General features: G+C 34.6%; 1 protein-coding gene and 1 non-coding gene across 4 annotated transcripts; both read right to left on the minus strand.

The window, feature by feature from the left end:
- Nucleotides 1-13: 13 nt before the first annotated feature.
- LOC136342633 (scavenger receptor class B member 1-like) lies at nucleotides 14-22,310 on the minus strand. Of its 3 annotated transcripts, none has more exons than XM_066288626.1 (10): nucleotides 10,685-10,955; nucleotides 9,858-10,075; nucleotides 8,453-8,544; nucleotides 6,937-7,100; nucleotides 4,454-4,598; nucleotides 2,900-3,100; nucleotides 2,608-2,835; nucleotides 2,257-2,550; nucleotides 1,687-1,812; nucleotides 14-1,082 (listed from the first exon to the last, which is right to left on the minus strand). In XM_066288626.1, exons 2-10 carry the CDS (start codon nucleotides 9,994-9,996, stop codon nucleotides 759-761), a joined length of 1,713 nt encoding a protein of 570 aa, XP_066144723.1. In that variant the 5' UTR covers nucleotides 9,997-10,075; nucleotides 10,685-10,955; the 3' UTR covers nucleotides 14-758. The 3 variants fall into 3 exon arrangements, with proteins under 3 accessions (XP_066144723.1, XP_066144722.1, XP_066144724.1); XM_066288625.1 differs by having other exon boundaries at nucleotides 10,714-10,954; XM_066288627.1 differs by lacking the exons at nucleotides 9,858-10,075; nucleotides 10,685-10,955 and adding an exon at nucleotides 22,185-22,310.
- LOC136342763 (small nucleolar RNA SNORD36) lies at nucleotides 9,430-9,505 on the minus strand. Its single transcript, XR_010732685.1, has one exon. It is a non-coding gene; the product is annotated as a small nucleolar RNA SNORD36 (small nucleolar RNA).
- Nucleotides 22,311-23,547: the final 1,237 nt, after the last annotated feature.

Below are 23,547 nucleotides of genomic sequence, written 5' to 3' on the forward strand. Positions count from 1 at the left end.
AATAGAACCAGTATTTCTTCACATATTTAGTTTATTTTATACTAAAATGCGCTCCCTCTATTTACAATATTTACACAACTATTCTAAATAATCGCATTATTATGGAATTAAGGCTGTATGCTCAATTCTAACAGCCTAATACCCGACTGTATTTTTGATACTTGGTACATGCAATTCCATTAAAATTAAACATTTTTCGCTAGATTGAAAAACGGATATACCCCCCCCCCTCAATATTATTATTAATTTAACAACAATAGAAGTATTATTAACAATTAAACTTAAAATTAAAAAAAAATTAAAGCTGAAAAAGCCAGTGCAAAAATTCTAAAAAAGCCTACCTAGAGTTATTAGGTTGGTGTTCCAGCACCTCCATCCTGGTGCTGCTTAAATAGCATATAGGCAATAAGAGGCTCGTTTTGCGTTAAGTAAAGAAAAAAAATAGTGAAACCAGTCTGTTACTTTTGCAAAACTGTTAAACTGAACATTTCAAACCAAATTAGCTCTTCAGATTCATTTTCTTCACATCAAACAGAAACCCGATTAGTTCTATGTATTTAAGCTCACCTCAACCTCTTACCTTCGTTCAGTATTTAGTACAAGGAGAACTTGGGGTTTACTTTCTAACAAATAAATTCAATAAATACTTAATAAATCACAATAGTCTCTTGAGGTTCTACAAAAAGCAAGACTGAAAATACTCTTGCTAAAAAAACTCCAACATGTGTGGGAGTTCATCATCTTCATTGGAGGAGAACTCACGCCTCCTCCACTGAAGTATTCAAAGGAATCACCAAACTATTGAAAAACATTTCCATTTCCTTAGAGTTCACGTCGAGTCGTTTTTCTGGAATATAACTCGCGAGTTTCTTGTCGATGTTCAGGATTATGTCGTCTTCAATCCAATGAGAATTCTTGGTAATCTCAGTTCGCTTAGATGCGAGGAACTTGTGTAGCGAATAGGTACAAGCAAATATGGAACCTAAGAAGAGCGCGTACATGAAGCAAGTTTGAGCTAATGGTATGATATACAGGTAGAGTTTGAAACGGATTCTCAGGAAGGTGGGAAGCCTATACATTCCCTGAAATAGAAGAATTTCTTTAGCGTGTGGCTTAAAGTGGTAAATAAATACGAAATTTACGGAAATCAAACAAATGTACAAAAAAGTAAAAATGGACTCATATTTCAGATCTAGATGTACTCTGGCCATTATTATCTTGTGCATATGTGTGTGTGTGTGTGTGTATGTTATATGTATCTAAGCAATATTTTCTACTTTTGAAGCAGTAAATTAGAAAGAATGTAATGACAACCTATTACTAAAAATCAGTCATTACATATATGTTTATGTAATGAAGCTTTAACCCGTGCGTAATCCTATTACGTAACAGAGTTTCGTAGTAGATTAGTGTAACTGGCAAAAATGCTAAGATCACGGCGTTGCTTTAGAGTTTCAAAATACATATAAGGCAACTATCATCTTTGGGGTTACTCTGAATTATTAATACTTCAAAAATTTTATGATCATTTCATCATACACTTATCGAACTCGCGTTCCACTCAGTCGTGAACTTTTCTCTTACTCGTAATTTCCTGCTTATTGTTCTCATAAGGTAATTTACAATAACTATACTACAGTGCATTCTCTTTACCTCTCGTTAATAATACGAAGAAAATTAACTTACAATTTCAGTCCATAGCAGCGGCAACGTCATGTCGCTGAACTTCTCAGAGTTGGCGACGTTTTTCAAGTTCCCCAAGAACATATTGATCTGGTACCTTATTGCAAGCTTGATGGGTGTCCCAGAATTCTGAAATTACAGACCGTCATTAGCGCCCTGTTTGAGACATTAAAACTTTAAGACTGTTTATGAAAAAAGGAGCCAAGTTTGGTTCTAACGGTACGGGCATATTAAATATTGTTTAAATCATGTTAAAATCATGTAATATGGGAAATTATTCATTACGTCTAAAAGGGTTAAATTGTCGTCTTTTTAGTGTTTAAATAGTAGATTGTGCAACTAGCGTTGAAATTCCAATTTTTTCTACGAGGGAGAGAGTTTGTCAACATGAGTCAAAGATGAGTATGATACGCGATTCGCGCATGTCTTTCAACCGCCTGTTATCTTTAAAACGATAACGATTTTTCATTCAACAAATTTTGGGATTATTGAGTGAGTATCCAAATCACACTATGCAGATAAGTGAATGTGTCATTTGCAATCTTCCAGACATACTCAGAATACTACACTTACCGGCTCGATAATTACGTAGCTCTGATGCTTCTCTTTTTGGGGATTCAGGCCGCTCTTCACCTTATTGAAAAGCACTTTGTCGCCGTCCAAAAAATGGGGGTAACTGAGTGCTATCGGGAACCCATAATAGCATCCTTTCACATCCAACAGGCCTTTAGGGTGGCATTGGTCGATACTGCTGGCTGTGCAGAAACACCGGTTTTTCGGATGTACCCTACCATTGTCGTCCGATTCAGGGTCAAAATGGTAAACGTAAGAGTTAAAGCCATCTTCCACTGTCTCGCCCACACGAACCTGAAATCGCATTGGAGAACTGATTTCCAAATTCCAAAAACATTTATTTTAGTTTACCAAAGACTTGGCCCTGCACATGCTCTTCCTAAAGAACCGCAACGTGTCGTTTGGCTTGATGTTACCGGGGAACTTGGTACCGTCCGAGGAATTCTGAATATCGCCGCAAGGGTTTTCCCACTGGGGAATTTTAGTGGCCCCATTATAAGTGGCCACCAAGCCTATATTATCCATTCCTAATTTAGTCCCTGTGTATATAGTCTCGTAGTCTCCCTTGAAGTCATACATCTGGAGTGAGTAATTATTTATTTGATTAGGGCAAAGCCTTTGACTCTGTGTTTGTAAGGTTTACCCTATCGATTAGGCCCAATTTGTTGAAATAAATCCATGAGGGCATGAAAGTGTTGCCCAAGTCCATCAATGTGCTCTTGTAGCCGAACATGAACTCTTTGGCAGTCATTTGGACGAGAGGTTGAGAGTTGCTTTGTCGGATTATTACGTTGAGACCTAGTCGGGTAAACATGTTTTTGGTTGCCACTACGTCGGCAATGCTCTGAAATAAAATGGAAAGATTTGAGCTTGAGAAATCTCAATAGATATTTAGCCAGCAAGGAATCTATCACATGAAAAGGTAGTTCAGTGACACTTCCTGTTTCATAGAGTTGATTCCTACTATAAATGTATAACGGCGCGATAAGCTAAAACAGCAGAATTTTCTTGGAAAGTGGTTTACAAATTCAAAAAATCGACCTTTGGAGGTAGCAACCCAATATATATATTTTTTCTGTTGCTCATCAATTTATAATAATGGAAAGTATAATTTTTTAGACGTCCGAACTTCATTTTCGGGGCCTTACCTAGTTTCCTGCGTTTGGCTTCGTCTCATACGAAAAAGCATCAGGTGCGAACGGTAAAATGGTATTTTCCGGGCAATGGTCAGGGTATCATAACCATTATTTTTAGGGCTTTTGAGATCTTTTACAAATCAAAACAGAAATTTACAGACAAAATACAAATTTATATTTTATGTTACGGTTCTGTTGTAATTTTTGAATGTTTGGGCAAGTGGCCTTAACCAAAATGCAAGTACCATTAACTCGGATTAGGTACCTATATGATACATATAAATGTGCGATTATTTTTGAAACACTGTATTATTTCAAAATCGAATGGATTTAATTGAATTGCTGCAGATCTACGTACATACATAGACTATGAGCTTTTATGTTATGTTGTAGTAAGTAGACCATAATAGGTCAGGTTCACACCGTTAGAGAGCCATTTAAATTATGATTATGTAAAAGAGTTTATGTGTTGCGTAAGTTTGTTTGGATAAGTGTTGAAGACTCCTTTGGTGTGATATGATCGACGCCTAGAAAATGTTTGTGATGCATTGAAGTTTCGTATAAATTTGACGGCCTCGTACTGCTGGCAACGCAGGCTTTCAGTTGAAAATATGCAAGGTTGGTATGCCCCCTGTCTCTCTTTAATATACCTTCTTCGGCATCTATAATGACGCTATTTCGAGCTTATTTTTCTTTTCTTCGCTTCGCCAAAAACCTGCTTTTCAAGACCACATAGGAATTCTTCAAGCTAGTTTTATTTCACTTTTTTGTGAACAACCGCAAATTTCTTTCATTGAGAACTGTTGATTCGATGCAATTGTATCACACCAGTGATTTCATTACAGCTACCTAACTGTGATATAACTATTACACTGCACATAATGTCAGCGGCAGGTACCCAGATCTTCTATTACATCTTTGCAGGAGAAGCCACTTGCACTTAATCAGTTGCTCCTTGCAATGAAAGGAAAGGTAGAAAATGTTTAATGCAGGTACCATTTGCGATTGGGTTCTTCTCTTAAATGTGAGTGTGGTTGAGCGCGCGAGCACGGTTAACTTACCAATAACGCAATGTTTGGTAGAATGAGTAAGTCATCCTCCTTTCTGTCTCCGGATAAAAGAGGATCCCATACTAAGGGGTGGCTGGGTACCGAAGATAAGGTACCGTTTTCGTTGAAAACTACGTTTTCGTGACTCATTAACTCCCTGGAAAAGAGAATGAAGGTTAATTTGACTGAAATTAGCTCTTGTTAACATAAAGCTACTATTAAAGCTACGTAAACGGCACATGATTTATGCCTATAATTTTTTTCAGGGAAAACGGTTCAAGGTGTGTGAGTCTTATACATATTGAATGTTTGAAAATAACCAATTTGTTGAAATAAGTAGTGCAGGATAAGTTAGAATTTAAAATGTCAGGTACGCCTTTGCATTCCATTTGTTATAGAGATAAGTCTAACTCACTCGTGTCGAGTTTTTGGAAGTTCATCAAACGACAAAAAATATCAAATTACTTGATATTTCAAATGATCCAGCTTATCGTGTTTTACTGAAAGCCATGACAGTTTTTCAGAAACATAATATATACAGGGTGTTTGCATTCCCAAACTTCCAGGAGTCCAGATCTGAAATCACATGACTGGTATGCTAAGTATGTTGCATTACATGTACCACCAAAATTTCAGATCTCCGTTCTGCAGAGTGCTTCAAAAGATACAGCCGAAAGAAAATTTCGCAAAGCATTTAAATAGCCCTCCATTTTGGTAACGAATTGAGATCGACTCGTCTTATACAGGGTGGCCCAAAAAGGGCGCCTCGGACGATTGAGATTTTATTAAAGGTTTTGATCAAAAATTGTATTTCGACTTATATGTCGGACTTCATACGGCGCACTTTAAAAATATTCACATTCATACAGGGTACGCAAAAAATATGCAAATGCAAAGTTACGTTTTTTGAAATCGAATATCCTATATATTTGTTACATGTTTGAAATTAGAAGAAGAAAACAACAGGAGTTTGTATAACGCTCGATAAGTCTAAAATCAATATTCTCTTTCTATTTCTATAATTACTATTCTTCAAATTGAAAATAACCTTTGAGTGGTTTGACATGCAGGGTGAGCAAAAATATTAATTACATCTTGCCCAGTTATGATTTATTATGTCTTGCTTACTTAAAATGGAGTTTATATATTTTTAAGCACTTATTAGAACTACCAATAGTTGATTTTGAACTGAATGAGCTACTGCAGCCCCTGGTAGGGTGTGTGCGTTTGACTCTGAAGCACTCTATATGTACAATAATTCTGACTACACTCGGATAATTAACTTCTTACTTTGAATCTATCTATGTATATCAACGCAGTGGCAACAGAGAACATGGAATGGAACGTGTGAAAAATGCGTGGGAAATGTGGAAAATTAGCGGTAGCATCTGCTTGATAAAAATATTTAAAAATCAGACTTCAAACGCTCCATATTTAAAGGAGATCAGACCATGTGCATTTGTTAATACCATAGAAACTTGATTTTATTTCCAGTTTAATCATTCAATGTTATGGGTGATTTTTTTTTCGTGTTTCAAAGCACTGTGTTGGTACCAAATTGAAACGCTTGACCTACTTGAAGTTTTTTAAAGTGATCGACTGGATATTACGTGATATTCTAATTAATATCAAATAACTTGAAAATTGAATAAATCCGCGAATCCACGTATGCAGACCACTTCTTGGTTTATTGACCGACCGTGAAAAAAATTAAGTTCAAGTTCAGCTTTATTTACCATTCCATCTACTTCATCATTCGGTTAAAACAGCGGTTCCAGCGAATGCGAATGATTTGATTGGTTCACATTCTGAGAGGCTCTTTTACAATTTGCGAATTATTTATTACTAGAGAGAGTGTGGTTTTTAACTAGGTTAGATACCAGTAGGTCCAAAAATTTCTTAATTTGGCAATTCACCTTAACCAAAAATTCACTTTTGGACCACTAATGAGATGCCTGCATAAAATTTATTACAATATATCGCGGCACGTATCTCAAGTGAAAAATCAGGAATTAGTAATGAATTGGGTGTTATATAACTGAATGCTTAATAAAGAATAGATTATTAAGTTTTCTTAGTTTTGGGTTAAATACCGCAATTTCGAGGTCTAGTAAGCGAGTATTGAAAGTAGTGAACTATTTTATTGCAATCGTGTATCGTGTTCCGTTGCGAATCTAATTTTCTTCCATATTTCCTCACTTGAACGTGTAGGTATATAGTTTTGGTTTATTTTTGATGTAGTTAAGCTCGCTTTAGATGGTTAAATCAACTTTGATAAATTGCAGCTAACACAGGATTTCTTAAGCGCAAGTGTTGCAATAAAGTAGGTAATAAGCGGTCTAAGTGTTTCATAAATTGGGAAATTGTGTTGGATATTTGAGTTATGTCAGGTGCATGAATGAATGGAAATCTTAAATGGATAATTTTTCAAAGTAGTTTTCAGCATGAGCATAAATACGTGTTTTTCTTTTCCGACGCGTGAAGGGTCTTATTACCTATAAACGTAAGGTCCTACTTCCTGAAACTCGAGCTTCGTGTCCATGCCACTCATGTACTCCTTACTGTTAGTCACATTCCACAGATACACCTTGAGGAATAATTGCACGGGGGGCTTCTCCCATAAAGAGAATATTTCTCCTCCAGGTCCAAATTTTAGTTTCTATTGAAAGAAAAAACGGAAACTTTAGATTGTTTTCACTTAACTAGAGCTGAATAATATAAATTTTCCACCAGCATGCAGTTTGTGAAAATAGGAGCTTTTGTTAATCGACTATGAGTAGCTACTTGGTAGATCATCGGGTAATTAAAACCTAAAAGAATTTTCGTTTGATCTGCCATCCTGCTCTATTTTTAGTTTTTCAGAACTTTTTAGTAGTACTTCGTTCAAAATAACTCAGGTTCAGGTTAGTTCCTTCCCGAAATGTGCCCACTTTGGCGTAGTGGGGGGCTTGTGTGCTTCAAGGACCTCTCAAGTCATGCCGGCAATAGGGTAGCTAATGGTAGGTGCAACCTAGCTGGGCGGGTTGAGAGGGTGAAGCCAAACCAAGAGGAACACAAATCTTGTCAGTACGAATAAAACGCAAAAAAGACACAGGTTGAGGTTTTTTTTTCTAATTAATATTGTTCCGCTTCTGTTCCATTTTTGAGATACCTACTTGTAGAGTGTCAAAAGTTCAGAAATATCTACGAGTTTTCTTTATAACTGGCAGAACTTTTGAAATAATCAATTCAGATTTTTGGACGTGGAATACATAGTTAAACACCTATTACAAAAAACTCGAATACTCTGTACAATTATCAGAATTCAGAAGTGATCAGTTTGACAAAAAATATGTTTTCAGAAAAAAATTTTAACCGCTAATAAAATAAACGGTATTTAGGGTTTTTAATACATCAAACATTGAATAAATATTAAATCTGTACAGGAATAATCTCAAGTAGGTATATAACATGATATAGACCTCGAAAAACTAATCAGAATCTTTATGTAGCATTTTTTTCGAAATCTCCGAAAGAACTGAAATACGCGCGCATCAAAGTTTCAGTAAATAAAAATGTCCTTAATTATTATTCAGTCCGGGTCTGACCACAGAGTTCGCAATTTTCGCCATTGGTTTCATTTATACAAATTGTCTCTCGCCTTATCCACTAATTGGTACATGCTTTTAGAAAAGGTTTTATTCTTCGAATTATTCGGCGTTTTTTATCCGTTCACATAACCTTACCGATAAAAATCACATGGGTTTAGGTTTGGTGATCTCGCGGGCCATTTTACCAATCGATTGCGACCTATCCTCCTGTTAATTAGTTATTTAAAAAGCCCCGTACTTTTTTTTGCTAGTTTTTATACGTGCAAATTTCGGTTGTTCTTGAGGTTTCGACAAAACGTTATATAAAGGTTTTGCTTGTTTTTTCTTTTTTTTTTTTTGAGATTTAAGTAGCGTTAAAAGGAAAACTCTCACTTGAAGTTCACCCTGTATATATAGATGAGAAAATTCAATAGAAACTTACGTATTGGTATAGAAGATGGTAGGGATCGACGAATATAATGAAAAGCCCCAACAAAAAGGATCCCACACCGAATAGGGCAAATGTTAGGGCACCTGAAACAAATAAAACTTTATAGTTTTTATTTTTCTAAGGAACATAATTTCTTATGTAAATTAAAATTCGATTCATTCAGAAGCTATTATATTTGCATACGTACTTTGTTGGAGGAATATCGACACATGTAGTTTTTTTATGTTGGAATGTCAAAAAACAAGTTTTAGTTCCAATTAATGGCACAGGTAGTTTGCTAATTAAGATTTAGGACTACAGTATTATAAACATCTTGGACTTATGCATGTAAAATATCTTGGCCAATTTTTAGACGACCGCTTGGAGAGCTGAACTTTTCGGCCGATCGATTTTATCTTGTTTTTCTGCTACTGAAAATAGCATAAAGTCCAAATTTTCTTAAGGTAAATATTACCATTCACAAAAATGTAAAACTTAAACTTTTTTAAGGTAGAAATTCGTTAGTTTTTAGGCTTTCCTCGTTTACAGCAATTTCCCCGTTATCTAAATATTTGAATAAAATCGCATTTATTTTCTAAAGTTCAATGACGATTTCAGTATGCCACGAAATGTATAATTTTCGTTCATGACTCTAGTAAGTTTCGTGCATACCAGACGACCTTGTCCCTTAAGTTTACACGTTTAAATAAATGTTGATTTACCATTAATGCTGTAAATTGGACAATTCCAATTAATTTATGTTAAATTTTGATTTGGTCCCGGAAGCAAAGTGCGTTTTCGTACAGTGAGGTACAAATACCCTTGGGCTCATATTTTTATTACTACAGTATAGAAGAAGATATTCTGCTGCGGGTTTAAGTCATGACTGTCGACTAAATTTTCCCTTTTTTCCTTAATGCTATTGTTTTAATCTATGTTCATTAATAGTTGGGAATTACGTTATCACATAGCTAAATGAATTATTTTGTAATATTCAGCACTGAAATGCGCGAATTTTAATAAATCATGTAAATTCATTGTAAAAAATATATCTCATCATTATACTTTCGTGTTCTTGAGATTTTACTAAACGGCCCACTCATGTGTTAATGAGTGCCAATAGTGGGCATTCGTGATAATTAAAGAAACAGTTAAACATCCAAATTTTGTTAATGGAGATTTATCAATTTCGATGACTTCCAAAGAAAATATTTTATGATTCTAATTTGCACTTTGTTGTCTTCTTATTAGCATTTTCTGCAAAATTATTCTGAAGAGTACCACTTCCGCGAAGCTCCTTTATTTAACATGGTAATATGAGCTCAATATGCGTCAACAAATTTTCATGATTTGCATCTTCCTCATTAAATTTATATTTGTTTTAGTCGAGGTTTTTTCCATTTTAGTGTATACTTACGTTTCCTTGCGTTAATTTTCTCAATTCTCTCAGTCTGACTCTCGTCATCCTTTTCTTCTTTGAGAGTAGCATCCGTAGACCGAACCGCATTGTAAGCCTTTCTGAATAAACCTCGTAAAACTATGTTGCAGTCTTTCATTTTTACGTTATTTTTATACTATAAAAGTTAGTTTTCTGGATTTTTTTTCTATCGGTTGAGACTTGGTGCGGTCTCTGAGCTGGAAAAAAAATTCAGAGTTGTATTGATTTGAAGTTGATGAAACTCGGTGGATATCTGCTCGAGTATCATTTATTGAGTTTTGATTTTTTTCTCTTCGAACGCTCATTTTATCATCATGATGCCGCCTTTCTTAAGCTCAAGTTAACACAACACACAGTAATTATAGACTGAATTCGATATAAAATCGGAAAATAGGTTTCGAAAAAAACACTCAGACACATGAATTTTTTTTTCATCTCAATTGCGTATTTTTTAACGCAAAATCCGCATATGCAGGGCAATCAACGTATGTCTATGATGCTACCAGGGAATATTTGAAATGGATTCCCTTGCATTTCCAAGTCATTAAATTCATCACAAAACCGCTGGAGACATTTCATGTCTCAAACTGCCCATAGTATATGTTAAACAGTGTTTGAAATTTTTACATTACAAATTTGTAATTTTTGTCATATATTTTATCTCGCTTACGTTATAAGTATCGCACTGATTACCGATTTTGTGTTAAATTGCGCAATTGAAAATTAAAAATTCACTGGAAGTAATTTCCTCAAAACTGCAAAAAATGGCTCCAAACTCTACCTATCCACCTACTATAGATAGGTACCACAATTTCCGTTTCTCATCATTACGCACCCCAAGATTCAACCTTCTCAAGACTACTCCTGTCTCTTCAAATAAAATTCACTCAAATGTCAAAAGCCACAGTTTCATCACCCACAATAATTAATCCCAAATAGTGAATGAAGTGGTACTACTTTCTTTCGCACGCAGGTAAACAAACCGGCGCGGTGCGTCAACCGCGGTATGGAGCACAATATTCACGGAACCCCTGTGTATTCGGCCTTTGGCTATAAACGGAATTCAAATAAGTGCTATCAACGACTGCTGTTTGTATATATAGATTGCGGGAATAGTTGGGTACTATACGCAGGTACCAATTGCAGCCAATGGGGTGTCGCGACTGTTGGTCGCGGAAAGATTTTTTTAACTTTTACGTCATGAGGTTCCTGAAAGGTACAAAGATGCATGAGATATGTTCTTTGATTTTATGGGGGCAATCGGGTGGTAGAAGAGGAAAGACGGAAATTTCAGTCTGAAACCATAATGATTATTGAAAAGTAATTTGGGGAGTTTTATGTGCATGTCATTGATGAGACCGCAAAGAATTTTGTTGGTCACCGCCGAGAGCTTTGTTGGTCATTATTTATCAATTTTTAACAATCGATTTACTTTTTGATTTGTTTAGACATTTTAGTTGTTTCAAAGTTTTTGAAAAGCTTTTGCAAAGTCACTCTTCTTCATCATTCTTTGATATTTTTCGTAAAACTGCCATCAAGATTAAACCACAGGATTTAATGTTGCTCCTTTAATTAGTGCCTGCTTTTCTAGTTTTGAATTTTTGAATGTATTTTTGCTACTTTATCAATTTAGGTCAAGAGAAACTGGCGACTGGTCCCTGACTCTTTGAAATGCAGGAGTTGGTAGGAAGAATTACCTGTTATACTAAATGAGGCACAAGTATGGGTTCAGGTAGATGTTTTCTCTTAGTTCCTGCACACATAGTTCCATCATTCCATCAGTTCACTCCCAAGAGAGTTACCTCGTTCACCAATTTTCTTCGCCTTCCATGAAAGAAATAAACATTGAAGGAGTGATTTCTGCGCATTGCCATTTAAGCGGCGCGATGTAATGATACATTCATCGGTAAGTTTCTTCTATAGTACACCATTATACATAATTGAAAAAAGTTAACTTTTTTCTTCCATGAAAGTTTCCATGAAAACAAAGTGGTAATTTAGTAAACCCAGAGGGTCGCAATGGGATTACCATTAACTGGGATTTTAGCGTCGCGGTAAAACTAGTAGCATTAATTTGGGACTTTTTATACTTTTTATATACAACATTTTATAAGAATTTAATAGCTTAAATTATTATAGGAGGAAAGACTTTAAATTTATTTAATAATATTTAAAGAAATATTTAGTTTTAGATGATAAAGATTTACAATTACTTTAAGGCGAAATTTAAGGCTTCAAAGGTGCAACATCCTGGACATTAGTCTATTGTGGGAAGTTCTCTGGGTGCGGTTCTTTGAAAATAAGAAATTTTACCCTCGGCCTTTGAGTTTAGACATTATTTTATTAAGTCGTTATTTACAGATTATATTTTTGTTATAAGAAGTGGCTCCCATAATACAAGGTGTAGCACATCATCATGGAGATATTTCAGGAAGCGATAGTGCGATGTAAAACAAAAAAAATTAAAAAATTACATCATTTTCTATATAAACGTGGCAAAATTTCATATTTTTTCTTATATTTTCTGTTTTTCTCAAATATATTTTCATTTAACACAGCTCTTGCACAACTGATGATTATCCAGTATTTCAAATATTTCTTCGGATTCCTGTGACTTAAGATCTTTAAATATTCTTTAGAGGAATATTAAATCGGCAAACTTTATTGACTAGTTGAAAATTCAACTCGTTAGTACTATAAAGTTAGCAGAAGTTAATTTATTGGTAATTGGACGATTTATGATTTATGAACCTTTGTTGAAGGTAATATGAAATGATCAAAATCGAGGAAACGATCAAATTAAATGTTGCAAGACAGTTTGTTTTTATTTTTAATAAGCAATGCAAATGAAACAAACGTCTTTAGAAATTTATAGAACCACTGAAAGGCAAAAATTTCCTTTAAATTAGAAAATGTTTTAATTTTCAGAGAAGCAGACGGTCAAATAACCTCTCGGAAATGGAAAAACTCTATTAAGGAAAAAAAGTGTAAAAAATCGGAAAAATCCTCGTAAAGTTGAAGATCCATTGGATAAAGTTAGAAAACAGAAGTTATTTAACTAACGAGGGCGGAAAGCAATACTTTACCGAACGCTGATTGCAGCTGACTAAAAAGCACGAAGCGGAATTTTATCTGAACAGATAAAAAAACAAAAATAGAATTAACAATCATTCTAAGTCAAAATTGCAGTTGCATTTAAAATAATTGGCCAAAATGTCGTCCAAAAGAAAAGAAAATACTGCGCCCCGTTGGGTCGTGCTGAAAAATGTAACTTTACTTAGAATTCCTCCTATTGTGGAAAAAGTACGAAATCAATCAATGAAATATTGCGTTACTAGAATTATTGACATAAATTTAAAGATTAATTGACCTCAAATCATTTTTCTGAGACCTTTGATTCCTATAGACTGCCAAACTTGATGAGTTTTTCGAAAATTGTTGCTTAAAAATTTCCAAAACCTAAAATTAGACATTAGCTGCTATCTCACTATCATAACTTTAGCCATAACAGTACCGTAATGCGCACTAATTAGTAGCGTGATATTCTAACACATTATGGTACATGAAGATACAAATTTTGTAAGACGGCTCATTGTTACACCATTGCAAGTTGCGAAACAAGGAGCGACCACTTGTGCAGCATGAACCCGACGATCCGTTTTGTCTAATGGCGTTTCTACTATTTTTCAAGTAAACAGGATTTTCATGTTTATACTAAATGTAGCATGAAGATTTTATGAAAATATCTTTAAATGCATTTTTACTATATGGAACCTTGTGAAGATTGGTGAACCCGGTAAACTCCGGCTGGTGCCATTTAATGCGGTTATAGGACAGCAGATCATATCATCATATATCACATCATAAAATGTTGTTATTACAAAATAAGGAAATTTGACAGATTGAATATTCTTCGTTTTTACCATTTTTAAGGGAGCTATTTACTATATTTCATTTGGCGGTAAATGCTGCCAAAGAACGGTATCGAAGGAGTTTCATTTCGATGGTGTTTTGAGGCCGTAAAGTGCGCTAAACCGGTCATTTTGAGTGCGAAATGGAACGAAGAAGAAAAAAAAAAATTTTTAACTCGCTTTTACCATGGAAGTGTTCAACTTTGATAAGAATTATTGCGTGGAAATGTTATTTATTTTAAAATGATTCCATAATAAATCAGTAAAATGGGAGATTTTTTAGTGTGATAATTATTATTCGATTAAATACTAATAAAAATTCGGAATCGAAAACCTGATCGAAACCAGTAGATTTTCATGTCATAACTACAGGGTAATTCCGCAGTTAAGCAAATTTAATCGGCGATGTGTTACTAAAAATGCTTCTAACAAACACAGTAATTTAATCCAAAATTAAACTTTATCAACTTCAAGGACTACTGTTCACATTGCGACTTACGGTACTATTCTATAATATTAACTAGAAAAATACAGTAAACCCATCTAGCATGTTGATTAAAGTTGCGACTTTTGGGAGAATTCACTGCAGGTAATTTTACTCATAGTTTGTGCTTTATGCCGATGTTGCAGAAATCTAAAAAAAAAAAATTTAAGGGAAACATCCTTAAATTCTTTAATAATAATTAAAAAACGACTAGTTCCTCATAGCAATTGCTCGTGCAATCGACTGTTGCGCTCTCCGAAACACCAACGAGGGGATTAGTCCATGTGCGAAGGATATATTTTTTTGTTTAGACGGGTATAGTTACCTAAACTATCTGACAAATTACCAAAGTTAACACATGAAGAAACATTTTCCTAAGAAAAATCTGTCGATTTTTGTCAATAAGCAGCTGCAAAACGCTTCTCGGCAATAACGATCTAAACCGGATTCAGTTAACTTTTATTCGCTGCTAAGTGTTCTTGTGTAGGAAATAGCATTCTTATGGAAATTGTGCATGAGCTACTAAAGATGTTTGTTAGTCGATAGGATAAGTACTGATAACTGTTATTACTGGCAAATTTGTGGTACTCGCCACGGTGGTTCGAAGGGGCTCATCTCAACACTGCCACTGAAGTTTTGCATTTCGTTTTAGGAACAATTCAAAAACGCCTGTTAATCCGACGAACTTCATCTGGATATACAGGATTTTGTGTATGCGCGGGAAGGTATGGGGATTTTCTAAATCTTAAGAGACACAGAGTTCATGAAGGGGAGTTTAGATCGTAATTTTAAACTGCCCATTAAATCTCTTTGCAAAAATGCGAACCACTTCGCAATACCTAAAAAATGTAATTCTCGCCAAAATGTCTTGGAACCAACAGCCGATTAACAGCATCCCATCGTCTTACTATCGCCAGAGATAGACGAAAATTGCAGGTCTCGTGAACTTGTTAGCTTTATCTAGAGATTGGATGAGAACCACTATGACCACCTAAAGGATGATCATCAAATGAAGGTCTTAATTGAGGTGTCCCGGTTTAATAGAGAATTTGTATAAGTGCGTTAGATCGAAGAAACTCGAGGGCTCCTTCTGGTAGCTATTGTAGCAGATTGTCTTCCCAGTTTTTTAAAGATAGTTTTTTACCTCTTATTATAGTATAATTACAGAAAAAAACTTGCAATTGTTTGTCACAGATGTTTGTTCATGTGCGTACTCCCATTCGTCACGGAATTATTCAATTTGCAAAAATCCGAATTCACTCATTAAATCAGCGAATGTGACCATGACTGTTTGACTTTCACAATTAATGAATTAACAAAAAATCGCTCTAGGGCACACCTCACCAATTTATTCACCTACAACTGGACCCCTCATTAGCGCCAAAAGAATAACAGGATGTTTTACATGTATGAGGCAGTGGAAAACAATTAATTTTTTTTGGCCAAACAAACAATTTTCTAAATACGAATTACATCATTCCAACATTATAATGCCAATAAAGAAGACCTTCAAAAAATCAAATCAACTCACATTAAAAATTAGTGGCAGATTTAACGTTCTTTTAAGTCTGAGTGTGGTCCTAAGCGAATTTCAATGGTTGTTGATTAAGAATTTATACAGCAAATTTTCTTTACTGAGACGTCTGAAATTCTCACCTTTAAGTTGTTGCTAATTTTTAAATAACACATCATTGCCAATGCACTGTGATGAGATAATTTTACCGGAAGATCCATGAACTGCAGCACCGTCCACAGTACCCGAATGGCCTTCAGAAATAATCTGGGATATGTCAATGGAGGCAATCACGATAGTGCATCGTCCTTCTTCATTGCCAGTTCAAAAAAGTGATATGAACGATACTTCCGTTTAAAAAACATATTATGACACATGACCAGGAACTTGGACATTATCAAGGATTCATGACTGTATTCGCTTTTTGCTGCAACTTGAGATTAATGGCCTACAATTAAATTAAATTAAGTACTGATGGCGCACCACCGGAATTCCATTAGGGTGATAAGGTTGATTTTCCTGCAATTCGCCGCTTGAGAGGACGACAATGGACCTTCGATTCTGCAAGTGATAAAAAGCAGGTAAAAAAGGAACATGGCATTTTAATAGCTCGGGATATTGACGACCAGTGATGGAATGCTTCGTATATTTCCATGACGGTTCGAATACGAAATTAGGGCGTCAGAATGTTTATTTTTTTATTATTTAGATTTAATTATTTCCTAATTGATGATATTTCTAGGACTTTCTAATAGATACCATTTACCACCGGGTCCACAGACATTACGCTGAAATGACGATGGTTTTTGCCAATTCTAATTTGTTTTTACAGAGAAATTTTATGACAAATCATAATAAATGTCTTATTAGATATTGCTAAGGATTTCGCAATTTTGCGAAGAGTTTTCGCGAGCAGCACGAAATTATGGTTAAAATTCCCGTGCTTACTATTTTGTTCTACATGTTTAATTTTCGTCAATACCTGCAGCGGCGTCTGTGATGTTATAAAAAAAAAGGAGTTAAACGAGCATATCGCTCAAAATTGCCAGATTCTCGGAAAATTTAACAGGTCAAATAAAAAAAAAAATTAAAAAAACTAATATAAGGATACTGAACCTTTAACGGAAGTTACAAAAATTTGAATTTTATGAGTAAAATTACATTTGAGTTCAAATTTCTGTCTCTCTAATTAAAATGCTTAATAAATAATGATGTCTCAGCATTTCACACCAGCCGTAAAAAAAAATAATAGCAATTCTAATCTAATTAGCACTTAAATTTAGTAGCTTAGACCATTCTTCATGGCAGCTAATTTACCTTAATCAATAATCGCAAAAAAGCATAAGAACGCTTTTGTCACCGAAAAACATGGACATGTGTCCGGCCTAGAAATGTGGTCCATATATAAGGTCGTGTAGTATGAAATGAGTAGATTCTCGAAATGCCACATTCAACTGCAAATAACTTCACTCTAAATCTATATTTGGACTTTTTTATGTGGAAAAGGCACATTCTTCCTCTTTCGATCAGAGTTTAAAGTGTTAAAAATTATTGAAAACTTTTATTTTCATAAAAATTTTTGTGCAGTCATGCAAAATAGTGAAATTCGTGTGTTAATGAAATATGAGCTGAACCGTGGAACCACAACAGCTCAGACGACTCGCAATATTAACGATGTGTTTGGTACTGAAGTCACTTCACAGCAAACAGTATCTCGTTGGTTCATGAAATTTCGTTCTGGCAATTTTGACCTAACAAATGAACCACGTGGACGACCTGAAACTCAAGTGGATAACGATCATCTGAAAGCCGTGGTGGAAGCGAATCCACCCTCAAAGTGCGTTCGAATTTTCGTTAATATTCAGTGTAACCAAAAAAACAATATTGACTCATTTGGCTGAAATTGGTGAGGTGAAAAAGCTGGACAAGTGAGTACCGCATGAGTTGAGCGACATACAGAAAGAACGACGTCTCGAAGCTCGTGTTTCTTTGTTGTGCCGGTGTAATAACGATCCATTTTCGAATCGGATTGTTGCTTATGATGAGAAATGGATCCTATATGACAATACCAGACGTTCGTCGTAGTGGTTGGATCAAGATGAACCACCAAAACATTGTGCGAAAAAAAATCTTCACCAAAAGAAGCTTATGGTGTCCGTTTGGTGGTCTCAACGCAGGTGTCATCCATCACAGCTTCATGAAACCTGGTGAATCGATTACGGCTGATGTCTACTGCCGACAACTGACCGAAATGATGAGGCAACTGACGGTTAAGCAGTCAAGATTAGTCAATCAAAGCGCACCGCTATTGTTGCGCGACAACGTTTGGCCACACACCGCACAGGTCACCTCGGCCAAGCTACAGGAGTTGGGATTGGAAACTCTTCGTCATCCACCATATTCACCCGACTTAGTACCCACTGATTACCACTTCTTTCAAAATTTGGATAACTTCTTGGTAGGGAAAACATTCAACTTCGACGAGGCTGTCAAAGCTGCCTTCCACGAGTTTATCGACTCCCGGCCTGCAGGCTTTTACAGCACGGGAATCAATGAACTTCCCGTTAAATGGCAGAAGTGTATTGATAATGGTGGTGCATATTTCGATTGACAATAAAAACATTTCATATGAAAAAAAAATGACTGAAGTTTCAGTTCAATTTTACTCATTTCATACTACACGACCTAATATCTATGATAGCAATTCTTTTCCTGGTCACCTCTTTACCTCGTCATGGACCAATATTGTTAATGAAGTTGTTGCCCTACCAGTTAAAAGTTTTTATTATTGAGCTACCTATTTAACGTTTGAATGAGCAAAAATACGTTTGAAAACTACATAAATCTTGATGAAAGCAATAAGTTAAACATGAGCATTAGCATGAAGTTATTAGTGGTTCAGACGAGAACGATTTATTTTCAAATTTAAAACAATTATTATCTGTAAAAGCCTGGTATGGCAATGAGATCTCTCACACGTAGCCAGCTTTTTAACGGAAAATTTTTGAATCTAGTCATGTCTATAATTATAATTTTATGCAATTAATTTGGTATAGATATATTGATGTTTTCTCAATATGCCAACGAGATAATAGTAATTTATATAAGTTTCGGGATCATTTAAATTAGAAAAAACCTGATATCACGATTAACAAGAAAGAAGATAAAAACACCCCTTTGTAGTTATTTCGGGTATAAAAGTTTTACGAAAGTTCAAAGTACATACTTATCAGACACGAATTTACACTGATCGGTGTTGCACTTATTAGTCCAATTATTCGATCATGAAAAATTAATTTATGGACACATTTAGTATATGATAAACAATTTTTCGATGTCGAAAGGATCGTAATAAAACGAAATAATTTTTTACGTAATATACGTTTCATACAGGATGGTTCAAAAATTGAGTGCAAATATTTTAACACAATATCAATCATCATAAAAATTAGACTCTTTTTTTCCTACAAATCTGTGTCTTAAATTGATCCCTTTCAGAGCTGAAGTCATCAAAAGTTGAGCGAAAAAAATCGATTATGTCAAATTGTGGTCACAGTTGCCCTTCAAATTTTATGAAAATTTGCAAATCCTTGTTTTTTTAGACGTTCTATTCATGTTTCGTCAATACAATACGACAAACAATATACAAACCTAGTTTCAAAAGGATCGGGGGAGGTTTACACTTTACATAGCCCAAATTTTATGTTTCCACCTTGAAACTTTAAATTTAACTATTATCATCTAGAATATCATTAAAAAAAATCAAAAATTAAATGTTTTTGTGTTTTTTGATGCAACTAACCGTTTACAAGAAAATCGTTGTTGAACGAAAGGGACGTGTTAGTGGCTGATGGCCGCTGCGAGTCTTGATATGTTTGCCTGTTTTCTTCTGAAATTAGGTTTAGCTATCTATTGAAGTCAGAAGTGAATAGGACGCCTAAGAGAACATGGGCCTGCAAATTTTCATGAAATTTGATCGGTAACTGTGGTGACAAATTGACATAATCGATGTTTTTTTGCCCAACTTTCGATGACGTCAACTTTCCAGGGATGCATTTAGGTCACAAGTTTATAGGAAGAGACAGTCTTGTTTTGAATTCAAAAATTCTCTTAAAATATTTGCACTCAATTTTGAATCTCCCTGTATACTTCCAAATACAGGAAACGAAAAAGGATCTCAATAGGCTGGATAGGTGTAGGAATGATTTTCTGATGTTAAATGACAGTGCCAAATGTTAGATAATGATGTTTTATGTAATGCAAACGGCAATCATCTTCATTAAATATGTAAAATATATTTTATTACAGCTCTAAAGACAGCATATAAAACCTTGGTAAGAAGTGTGTTGGAGTGTGCATCGATTGACGCATGTATTACTGATTTATCAATCTCGCTAAGTCGTTTTAAACCAGTACTATAAAAATTAGATGAATTTATCCTAACAAAGCATCGTATTGCATGCTGTGGCATTTCATAAGATGTTTCTTTAACGAGCTAGATGGTCTGGTTTAAAAACTGGTTGCATTCACAGTAATCAGTATTTTTTCCATAAATTTATTAAAGGACGAATTTACTGTGAAATACTGCTGCAAAAAGTAATTACATATATATATGTATATATATGTATATATATGTATATATATATATATATATAATTTAATAAATTTTAATCATATATATTCATAAAGTAAGTGACACGGGGTTAGTTATTAATTCGCTTAAAGCAACCAATAAACCTGCCACCTTACAAGGATAGTGTTATATCTTATCCTTGGGCATATGTGGTATGTCACAAGCACCTATGAGTGTTCCCTTGGAAATGGACTAAACTTGTACTTGTAAAAGTAGATCGTTACGTTAAAAGATAAAGCGGGTCTGTTTTTATCATATGGGGTGTGAAGAAGGAATAACTGAGGGATGTAAGCGTGGGAAGAATGTGGATGGTATGGCAGGTTTATTGGATGGGAAAAAACAGATACCCGGGGAATGACTCCGACACCTTGCGAGGGGGCATTCCATTCCCAATCGTTGTCAAATAAAGAAGTCTCTCTCAAACTTGCGTTTTTGTTTTCTCTATAAGAAGAACTTTTTCTTCTGACATATATATATATATGTGAAAATTCGTAGTACCTCAATTTTATGTCAATTACGTAACTACTTACATAAGCAGATCCTTTTTTATATATTATAATTACTTTTTGCAATAATATTTCACAGTAAATTTGCCCTTTAATAAATATATGAATAAAATTCATATTATCTATACATCTATACATACAGGCAATATTACTTATACAGGGTTTTCCTAAGTACGGTATATAACTTCGGGAGCGTATTCTACAGCTAAAATAAAGTTAATTTTGTTATATGAACTATATCCCAAAAATGCTTCGTTGCGGAAATAGAGGGTGTGAAAATTTCTTTGAAAAATTACTATTTTTTAAATATTTCCGAAACTACTTGAGACATTTTAACGAAATTTTGCAGGGTTTGATAGTTAGCAACGGCGCGTATTTTACGCTAAAACTGTGGCTGTTGTGTAACCAATGGCGTGCGGGCAGGATAATTGCTGGATATTTTAAAGGAAAAAATGTGGTACGCCACTGCTCTTTTCCAATATTTTGTTCCTTTTTTAATTATGTGTTCGATTTGGAAGAAAAAAGGTCTCTTGACTTTTTTTCGTAGGACGTACCGCCTTCGAGTAAATAAATAAAAAACATTGTAGCTAAATTTTTTCATTCTTTTTTATTATTTTTAAGAGAAGAAATACTTTTATGAAGATATGAATTTTTCTGTTGTGTACTTGCCTCTTTGATACCGAAATTGCCGACATTTTCCCAGTCACCAACACCGTTTATTTATCTCTGAGTGTGACATTAAATTTCAGACAATAAAATTTTCACACCCTGTATTTCCGCAACGAAGCATTTTTGGGACATAGTTCATATAACAAAATTACCTTTATTTTAGCTGTAGAATACGCTCCCGAAGTTATGTACCATACTTAGGAAACACCCTGTATATAAAATTAATATTTTAAATTTATGTTACTGCTTGCGTAAGCCGATCCATGTACTAATTGTTTTACTACAGTTGCAAATGCAACTATCATTTGGCCATCTGGAAATTATTCCATAAAGCATAACTGATAATTAAATAAATAAATACAATATATTTTATGGTTATTCCTAAGCGAACCAGATTTAATTTTAACGAGTATCGACCAAAGAGCTTTAACTAACTCTAAGTTAGTCCCTAATTGACATTAAAGAGTGAAAGTTGCACTTGAACCGTACAATGAGTCTGCCTCAAGGGATCTCAAATTAAGCATTTGCAAAGTGATCAACTTCACCTCACTTTTGATTTCCATAATATGCATGTTAGTCAAATGACTCACCTCTGAACGAGTGCAGCCTTTCCAGAACTTTAATTGAAACATCAGCCATTCCGCTGGCGATCGTCACACATACGTCCACGTAAGTCATTATAGAAGACACTTCAAACTCTCGGAAATTTATTAAGATAATCGCTAATTTATAAAATTATAATTCATGCGAACTGGCGCGAACTAACTTGAACCAACCTAAACTGGTAGCGACTAACCTAAATTAAACCGAACTAACCCGAAGCTGTTCCTACTTATGTGTAGCGCTTTCTGGCACTGATCGGGAGCAATTTTCCCTTGAATTATAACACATTTAATGTTAATTCTTCTGAAGATTTTTGACTTATTTCACCTTGCTTGAAATTTTTCCCCCACAAGATTCCTCCTGAGAGCCTTAATACCAACAACTGTCTACAACTGATCGAAGTAGGAATTAATAAAATAAGATTACACAATGACGTAATAATAGATATAATTATTATCTTCTTTTGATATGTAGGATTGATATGTCTAATATTTATATGAAAGTAACTACTAGCTCGTAGTTTAATTAGAGGATGCTGACCCTGTGGGTCTCAAAACACATTTCATTTACTGATACCACATTTGTGATTATTAAACAAAAGATTACCAAAATTATGTTTCTAATTCACTTCATGCGTAAAGTTGTTATAAATAACACTTTTTCTAAGTCCTGTGTTGTATAATATGACTTCGAGCCGCTTTGTGGTTGTCGGGAAAATTGTGATGAAATAAATAGTTTCAAATTCAATAACAAATATTGCGCTTAATGAAGGTCAAACATCGATAAGGACGGGTTAAAAGTGGATTTGCGGGTATTTTCGAATCGCCGCCACTGTATTCTATTATAGATCAGTAGAGCCGCAAAGATGGCGGAATTGGATCTCGTCCCTAATTGATAACAACGTAAATACATATTAAGTGTATAAATACATCACAATATGCGTTATTATTTAGTTCTACATATTTTTCACAGATTTTGACCTCATAGTGAAACAGTGCGTTCACGTATGAGATTCTCAGGATGAAAATCATGTTATTTGCAGATTTAGAAGAGAAAGTCATACTGAATAAAAACTTGGTCGGAAACTACGATTTGGGATATCACATTTCGCATTATTATATCGAAAACAAAAGTTTTTTTTTTTAATTTAATTTGTTTCATGGATGATTTTCGATACGCCCTATATATTAGACGCAAATGTGATACGTCACGTGGTCGTTTCAAGAGAAGCAACGTTTATATGAATTGTTTCTCGTAAGTCTACAAATAAAAACAAATTTTTTTTCTTGAACTATATTCGTAGATACTATGTATAGTACATTAAATGTCTTATTCAGTGTAATGCCAAGA

This window comes from Euwallacea fornicatus, chromosome 12 (genome assembly GCF_040115645.1).
Source record: "Euwallacea fornicatus isolate EFF26 chromosome 12, ASM4011564v1, whole genome shotgun sequence".
Taxonomy (NCBI): domain Eukaryota; kingdom Metazoa; phylum Arthropoda; class Insecta; order Coleoptera; family Curculionidae; genus Euwallacea; species Euwallacea fornicatus.